Consider the following 9,306-nt stretch of genomic DNA (forward strand, 5'->3'; position numbering starts at 1 on the left):
CTTCAATTAAATGTCTGTCCACTTCTTCTGTCTGTAAAGGAGACATTATATCACACCAATGTACTATAAATACATTTCCATTCCCTCTTTCCAGATCAACCCACAATGCCTCTTCCTTACCCTGTAGGTCCTGCAGTTGTGTGGCTTTCTCATAATATGATATTTAACATATAACACCACTGCCCCTCCTTTTCTTCCTACCCTGTCTTTCTTGAACAAATTATAGCTAGTATAACTACTCTATATTCCAGTCATGGTTTTCCGTGAACCACATCTCCATGATCATCACTAAATCCAAATCAGCCTCTTCCATCACAGCCTCTATATTCAGAACCCTATTTTCCACACTTCGGGCATTAGTATATACTGCTTTCCAGACATTTCCCTTTTATCCCATTAGTGTAGAGGTATTAATTACTGGCCAGACTTGTAAGATTTATGTCCCACTTGCGAGAGACAGAGTGGCCAAATCCAGCATGGGGTAACGGAGCCCAATGCTGGACAGACTTGTATGGTCTGTATCCTGCACGTGGAGAGAAACAAGGAAGAGTGGCTAAATCCAGTAAGGAGGAATGCAATCCAATGTAGGATAAACTTGTACGGTTTGTGTACTGAACGTGGCAAGGAATGGGTGAAGTATGTTGATCATTTCCTTGTGAGATGAAAACAAACAACGAAGGAGACCAGATGGTGCTCAATCCTTTTATTGATTACCAGACTTGACATGATCATGTTTTGGCCCAAGAAGGCCTGCCTCAGGAGTCTTACTGTAAATTGATAAGTCTATGAATGTATTAATCGATGTGTCCAATTATCCTTAAAAAAACATTTAAAAACCAAGATAATAGCTGACAGCGAGTACAGTTCCATGCGGTTTCGCTGTACTCGCTGTCAGCCATTATTTTGGTTTATAAAAGTTTTTTTAAGGATAATTGGACACATCGATTAATGCATTCATGGTCTTTCTGTATAAATAGCTTGGCACCTCCCGGCCTTGCAGTACACAAACTGTCGTTAACATTATTATTATTTTTTTTTAATATTTAGATATTTATTGAAAATACTTTGTATGTTACAAATGACAGTCAATACACAGCATTCATTATCAATTGCGCCCCATCAACTGGATAGGTGCAAAAATACAAACATTTGAACCCCTCATTTTTTTTTTTTTTTTTTTATAACAACAACAACATAATCCTGCCCCCTGCAATAATCTCAAGACACATTCCATTATTCTCATGCAAACCCAAGTGTCTCCCCTTAACTCCATTTCCCCTTCCACAGTTTCCCCCGTATCTCCCCCCCTCCCAGTCCCCATATGTCTGGCAGACAACAAAACATGCAAGTTCGAGAGATCTCCTTCCAATCTATTCCATGTACCCGCAATATTCCTTCCAATCTATTCCATGTACATAAATACGGTATGTATATATGTCTCCTCTTGGCCAATGCTATTTCCATCTTACCAATTGATAACAATCGATTTACCCATGCAGTCTGTGATGGAGCTGCAACGTTCTTCCAATGGTTGGCAATAAGACATTTCGCTGCTGCCAGGCCCCATCTCAAAATTTTTGTTTGCCATGGTTTTTCTCTGTTATTATGTAGCCCCAAGAGACAGCTCTGAGGGGATATCTCCACACATTCACCCAAACATCTAGATAGTGTGTTAGTCACCGATAACCAAAATGGTTGAATGATCCTACATTCCCACCAAGTATGCATAAAGGTCCCCTCATGCAGACCACATCTCCAACAGAGTGCAGATGTGCCAGGGAACATTTTATGTAGTCGATCTGGAGTGTAGTACCATCTTGTTAAAACTTTATAAGCATTCTCCTGTAGTAGTGCACAGGAAGAGGCTTTATAGGTTTCCCTACAAATCGTTTCCCAATCTTTAACAGACATTCGTATGTCCAAGTCTCTCTCCCATTGTTTTCGGTACAGGAAAGTGGTTTGTGAGCAGCCCCTCCTGTACTGATAAATCACGGATAATGGTTTTGGAACTTTCTGAAGTAATAACCATAGATTTTCTATCGGTTCTTTATCTAAGTAAGATCCAGATCCCCAACCCTGCGCCACCATAAAGTGTCTTATTTGCAAATATGCATAATAGTCATCCTCTGTAATGTCATATTTATGCTGGATAGTGGTAAATGACATGATCCCATCCTCCCCCAGTAGATCTCTAAATTTTTTGATCCCTTTTTGAGACCACCGATAAAAGGCTCGGTTGTCTCGGCCTGCTGGAAATAATGATTCAGTGCTTATATTTGCCATAGAAGAGACCCTGGCCCCTCCACCCATCTGTTTACGCATTTGGATCCATAAGCGCGCCAAGTGCTGCACAAAGGGGTTTGATATGCCCTGGACCCAACTACTCTGCGACCCAGAGGACCATTGCCTGTTTTTCAGAGGTTCCTCAGTGCTATATAATTGTTCCAATTGTATCCCACTTTTATATTCCCCTATTTCCCAGTCTAGCACTAATTTCAACTGTGCCGCTTGATAATACCACAACAAATTGGGTAATCCCCTCCCACCTACCTCCCTGGGTGCCCACAACAAGGATTGTGAGAGTCGTGGTGATTTACGTTGCCAAACAAAATTGCGTATTTCCTTTCCCAGTCTCTTTAACTCTCCCAGAGGGACCGCCAAGGGCAAAGTCTGGAATAGAAATAACAGCCTGGGTAACACATTCATTTTAATGATCGCTATCCTGCCCCACCAGGACACCCAAAGACTGTGCCACCTTTGTAAATCAGTTCTAATTTTGCGATAGATTGGCAAGTAATTCTTTTCATAAAGTTGTTGAAGATTCGACGGGATATAGATCCCCAGGTACCTGATTCCTTTCTCAGCCCATTTAAAGGGGAATTCATCTCTTATCGCTTTTACCTCGCTCTGTGTCAGAGTCAGGTTCAAAATTTCAGTTTTCTCCAGATTTACTTTGAATCCTGAAATCTTCCCATAATTCTCGAATGTCTGTAAGAGATGGGGTATGGATATCTCAGGTTTTCCCACATACAAGAGGATATCATCTGCAAACATCGCTATTCTGTGTTCTACTTCCCCAATAACAATCCCTACCAGAGATGTGTGACTTCTTATGGCCAACGCCAAGGGTTCAAGCGACACTGCAAACAGTAGTGGGGAGAGCGGACATCCCTGTCGAGTTCCCCTAAGGATAGGAAAAAAGTCCGTGTACGATTGATTTATCCGTAAACAGGCCCTAGGTGCAGCATAAAGGGCCCAAACCCACTTTCCAAACATGCCTCCCAGTCCCATCCTATCCATCACATCCCAAAGAAACCCCCAAATAACCCTATCAAATGCTTTCTCAGCATCCACTGATATCAAAACTGCTTTATCTTGGCCCCTGCCTGCTTCCCATAATATGTTTAAAGTTCTTCTAATATTATCGCTCACCTGTCTCCTCTGGATAAATCCCGCCTGATCTTGATGTATCAGTTTTGGTAGTACCTTTCCCAATCTTTGTGCTAGAACCTTAGCCAGGATCTTTGCATCTTGGTTCAATAGTGATATGGGTCTATATGATCCACATAGCAAAGGATCTCGCCCTGGCTTGGGTAACACAACCACCCCTGCCTCTCCCATTGTAGACGGTAACCCACCTCCCTCAGATAGCCCATTAGCCACTCTTACCAAAAGGGGTCCCAGTTGTTCCGAGAATTGTTTATAATATCGACTAGTGTACCCGTCTAGTCCCGGTGATTTTCCATTCTTCAGCCCGTCTATCACCCCTGTGATCTCAGTAAGTTGAATCGGTTCCCTTAAATAATTCTTATCCTCATCTGATAATTCGGGTAGCTGTAGTGAGTCCAGAAAGGCAGTCTGTTTTCCCTTGTCCCAATTCTCCGGTTGTCCATATAGCCCTGTATAGAAAGCTAGGAATTCTTTTTGTATCTCTGAGTCCGTCACCCTCACCGCCCCACTTACTCCTTTCTTAATTCTCGTTATGGTGCTCCGATTTTGTTTAATCTGTATATACCTAGCCAGTTGCGCGCTAGCTTTGTTACTATGTTCATAGATATTTAATTGAAATCTTTCGCGCGCTCGTTCTGTTTCTTCTACTTGAAGTTGATACAAGGCGTCCCTGATCCTTTGCAATTTGGCCAGTATGTGGGGTTCCCCCTTACTCTGATGTTGCAATTCCAATTCTGTTAACTGGGTCCTTAAATCTAGGAAGGCTCGGGCTCTCTGCTTTTTAAACCTAGCCCCCCATTTAATAAATTCTCCCCTAACTACCGCTTTTAGCGCATCCCATAGCACAGCATCTGATTGTCGTTAACATTATTAATGTTATCAGATGTACACTGCTATACTCTTTAATTTGTCGTATGTACAGTTTCCCTTTATTGTATTTACAGTTTCTCTTATTGTAAACCGCCTAGAAGTCGCAAGATTGCTGGCGGTATATAAGAATAAAGTTATTATTATTATTATCAATTTACAGTAAGACTCCTGAGGCAGGCCTTCTTATGTCGAAACACAATCGTGTCGAGTCTGGTAATCAATAAAAGGATTGATTACCATCTGGTCTCCGTTGTTTGTTTTTGTGCCTCTCACTGATGTGAAGGCAGTTTCTCCTGTTTTTGTCTTCCGATCATTTCCTTGTCACATACTGCGAGTGGGAGAACTATGCAATTTTGGAGGGAAATATACAGTTTAAGAAGGAGGGGAAGGTACTTTGACTGGTAAGTTGAGTACTGTCAGCAATACATCACATATCATCCACATCATGGTTGGACGTAGTGTTTTCACAACCAGCATTTAAACATGGGTGACTTGGGCCTACATAGAGTGGTGGGTGAGGCTCTGGTCACCTTATTGGGTAGATTGGATGGTCCATGAGGGTCTTTTTATGCCATCATTTACTGTGTTACTTGTCAGAAAGCTTCTACTTACCTTGAGAATCTGACAACCCAGCCCCAACAATTCTAATTTAGAGTGCCCTTCAGTAGGTTATCTAGTCTGAACTGAGACAACAGAACCACATGATAAATTTATATATTGAACTTATCACTTCATGACAGTCACCAGAAGCTTTAATTTATCTAACAAAATTAAAGCTAGATATTAAGTTAGCTTTGATGAAATATAAAACAAATAGTGAGAGATTAAAAGAGACTTATATCCAATAAATGAAAGAGGTTACTGTGTTTAGGAAAAAATCTAGATGAAAGAAATCATTTTCCAGATAGCAGAGATTATGTCAGGTGTCAGGAATAGATAGGCAGTGTCAGTAGAAAGAAAACTGTACCATGAGTCATATCAGAGGGAGAGCAGATTTGAAGGTATTTCCACAGGTAAAGCAGTGCACACAGTCACATTTAAAATCTAGCACTGGCCTCATATACAGGGCCTGCCCAACCATTAAGCAAGACTAGGTGATCACCTAGGGAAGCACGTTCTGTGGAGGAGAGGCAACAAAGAGCAGCTGTAGTCAAAGCAAAACAGTTAAGGGACCCTTTTATAAAGCCGTGCTAAAATATAACCTACGCTATGTTTAGCGTGTGGGTTTCTCACACAGTGTGCACTGAAGACACTTTTAGTACAGCCATATAATGTCTGCATTTTCCATTTGTGCAATAGTGGCCAAGTGCTAATCTCCCCAGTAGTGTGTGGCCATTAGTGTATCAGCCCTTAACTACACGTATTTTGTAGGCATTATGGGACAAATTCTATAAATGATGCCTATATGAGGTGCCTCTAGGCACCTAAATTAGAGCTTACATTAGTTACTTAAACAAGCTTTAACAAGTTCATAATTGGAAAAAAAAAATAATAATTGGCCAGTAGGTGCCTACCCAATTCTATAAAAGGTAAGCGCCTATCACATGACACATAAGGCCTAAATGGGCATGTGTGGGAATGGAGACAGAGTTAGGCATCGTTAGGCACGATTCTGAAAAGATCTTAGGCACCTGCAATGTAGGCCAGTAAAACCCTGGCCTTCATTACCGGCGCCTAAGTTTGTGATAGGCGCTGTAAGGCACAATTCTGTAAATGGCACCTATGTGTGATTAACATGTGGCAAGCACCTGCTGATTTAGGCACCGTTTAGATGCCCTAAGGGCTCATGTGGTAACCACGCACTTAATCAGGGCACAGAGATGTAGCTGCACTAACTGAATAGCGCAGGGCGCACCTACTCTCCTTCCACAATCACGCACCCAGCGCAAAAAATAAAAATGAATCTTTAGCACTTGGGAAGTGTGCACAGATGCCAAAACTACTGCGAGACACCTGAACATTGCGCCACATCAGTGGATTTTAAGCTGTGGTTTGCGTGCACTAATGCTTACTGCAGCTTAGTAAAAGGACCCCATAGAAATTTCAAGAACCATCAGAGCCTATTTTTACTTTGCAAAACAAAGTTTAATATTTATAAATCTGCCCCGTATTCTATAAATCTGACGCTTAGAGCCAGATTTTATAAACAGCACCTAAGTTAGGCAGCGGTAGGCACCATACTGCTGCCTAACTTAATATTTTTAATTGGTTTTAGTTAGCACGGTAATTACGGTAACTGTTCCATTAAAAACCAAGATATGCAAGTGCTCTGATTAATTGTGTTTATTATGATTGTTGTACACTTGATAAAAGTTTTAAAAATGAATAAAGAATTATAAAAAAAAACAAAAAACAATTAAAAACTCATTAAAAAAAAAAGTAGGTGCAGGCATATTCATAATCACATATAAGGAGGCGTGTAACAGCGCCTAAGGTCAAAGTAGGCGTGGATAAAGGTGGAGATGACCTTAGATGCCGTTAGATGTGATTCTCAAAAGAACTTTTGATTATCACATCTAATGACGCCTAAAGTCATCTCCACCCTTAACCACACCTACTTTGACCTTGTAAGATTTGTGTACAGAGAGGGTTCAGTAAAAGCCTGGCCTACATTGCAGACACCTACGCGTTCTAGTAAGTGCCGTTAGCTGCGATTCTTTAAATGGTGCCTAAGCATGATTGACATGTGGCCGGTGCCGTTTTTGTAGGCGGCTTCCAATTTAGGCGCCATTTATAGAATCTGGCCCTTAGTGCGCAAATTATAGAATAAGATCAGCTGTGCATGTAATTTGACATAATTAGCCAACAATTAATATTAACTAGCAATAATTAGCACTAGTTAATTAGGTAGTTACAATTAGCTGTTCCATGTGCAATTAACTTTAGTCTGTATTCTATAAGGTGAGCACCCAAAATTCAAAGCATACAACTACAGGGGAATGTGGACCAGAGAGGGGCATGCCTAGCATTTACATGCATGAGTACTAGAATACTTGCAGTTACCTGCCTTTCTGCTTACAGTTAAGCATGAGCATTTGCACCAGTCATTTGGCTGCATGAGTTATGCGCCTAAAGTTAGGTGTGTAACTTCAGGAGTATGGTAGTAATCTCTAACAGCAGTTCCATGTGAAAAAATTAGAGAATTCACAATTGGTGTGCTAACTTTAAATTACTCCCTTGATTTCAAACTATACATTTTTTTTTATAGAATTGTTGTAGTGTAACCATGTTTGTAGAGTTTAATATCAAAATCTTGGGGGTGGAGGGGGGGGGGCCAACAGGCTAGGAACCTGAAAATTAATTGAGATACATAAGTTGCCTACAGTTCACCTAGAACACCCAATACTCTTCCACCAGCCCTCAGTTATTAAATTAGCCCTGTAAATGACATTTCTTTCAGGAATTTTCATTTTAAAAACACAATGTAATTAAGGGGGGGTTCCAAGCAGACTGCATAGGAGATGGCAGCATAAGCATAATTAATACTTTTTGATGGAATTCTTTTCTAGTGGAAGAAGATTTGAACAGGTCTGATGATGCAAAAATAGAGGCTTTTCTCATCCAGTACTCACCAGCAGTTCTTACAAACCATCCATCCGCTGTCAATTACGTGCTGTATGGCTTGCCGAACCTAGTTGTTATATAGTCTGTTCTATTGGGCACATTTTTCTCTCCACAAAGCAAAATATGTTTCTCCCGTAAAGCTACTGGTCCAGCCGTTTCTTTAGACTCAAATGCAAATGTCATTAAGAAATAAATTGTTTTGTTTGTTTTTGATGTAGATGTGAAGAATAAATTATTTACTAAAAGTGACATTGTTGTAAAGTGCTTCATACGAACAAATATATAGAAACTAATGCAATTGTGCCAATATAGAGAATATCATCTCTAAAGAGTGCTACACCCAAACAGGAAATCCTACCTCCTCAAGGTAGAACACAGAAAAAACAAAAGAGGCAACCTGTGATGCTCAGTCTTTTATTCACATACAAGACCTGACACGTATGTGTTTCATCCCTAAGACCTGACTCAGGGGTCTTATATTGAAATAATTCAGTTCAAAATCACAGATGATGATTCTAAAAGGTGATCAACTTACCAGCAGAATAACTGGTTACTGACTTCCTCCTAAGAGACAGAAGTGACAGCACATGCCCGGCTCATTCCTCTTAGAGCAGCAAACAGGTCCCTGGAGTAACCTAGTGATTGATGCAGAGGACCCAGGCCCATATCCCACTTTAGCTGGTACACTAATGGTAGAAAGTGTGAGCACCCCAAATTCTACACAAATACCTATGGAACCCCCATATATGTAGGTGGCAGATGCAGGCATAAGGGCTATTGTAGTAGTGTACAGTTGGGTCCAGTACATTTGTTGCTATTCCTGGAGGGCACATCATACAATATAAGGGGGTTATGATGTGATGTGATCTTTTATGTAATGTTCACTGCCGTGCCCCTTAGGCTGCCCCGCTGCTCTGCTGAGATGTCTGTTTGGCCAATCTAATAAGACTGCTGGCTCTCAGACATCCCAATGGCTTATATTTGTGCATTTTTCCCTTGGACTTTTTTTTAAAAAAAATTGAAAATGGCCCTCGCAATAAGTGTCATGTATCTTTCCTTTTCTTAGATTTACTTACACATCCAGGGTGGGTGGGTGGGGGGAGAGAAATGTATTTTGAGGATTTAAATTACTTAATTATAATATTGTAATCACATCATATGTCTTATTGTATTTTTTTTTTTTTTTTTTTCATTATATTTTTATTTTCAAATTTCACAAAAAGTGTAAACAATAATAAAATACATTTGATACATGCATGGTATCACTTTTATATCTAACACAATGTATGTCTGAATTTGATTTTCCCCTTCACCCTCCCCCCACCCCTTCACCATTTTAATATAATATTTTCAAATTTTATAAAAGTATATAACATATTGGAATACAATTATTCAATAAACATATTTATATCTAATACAATA

The 9,306-nt window shown here is 40.2% G+C and overlaps 1 protein-coding gene across 7 annotated transcripts in view; it reads left to right on the plus strand.

Annotated features, from left to right (window-relative positions):
* Positions 1-8,133, plus strand: part of CFAP46 (cilia and flagella associated protein 46) — a 473,118-nt gene extending 464,985 nt beyond the window's left edge. For 6 of the 7 annotated variants that reach the window (XM_033942370.1, XM_033942373.1, XM_033942372.1 and 3 more), the window contains one exon: positions 7,830-8,133. In XM_033942370.1, the coding sequence (XP_033798261.1) occupies positions 7,830-7,966 (137 nt within the window). In that variant the 3' untranslated portion in view covers positions 7,967-8,133. The remainder of the gene's footprint in view (positions 1-7,829) is intronic. The other variant, XR_004539241.1, reaches the window with a different exon arrangement.
* Positions 8,134-9,306: the final 1,173 nt, after the last annotated feature.

Source organism: Geotrypetes seraphini, chromosome 4 (genome assembly GCF_902459505.1).
Source record: "Geotrypetes seraphini chromosome 4, aGeoSer1.1, whole genome shotgun sequence".
Lineage (NCBI taxonomy): Eukaryota > Metazoa > Chordata > Amphibia > Gymnophiona > Dermophiidae > Geotrypetes > Geotrypetes seraphini.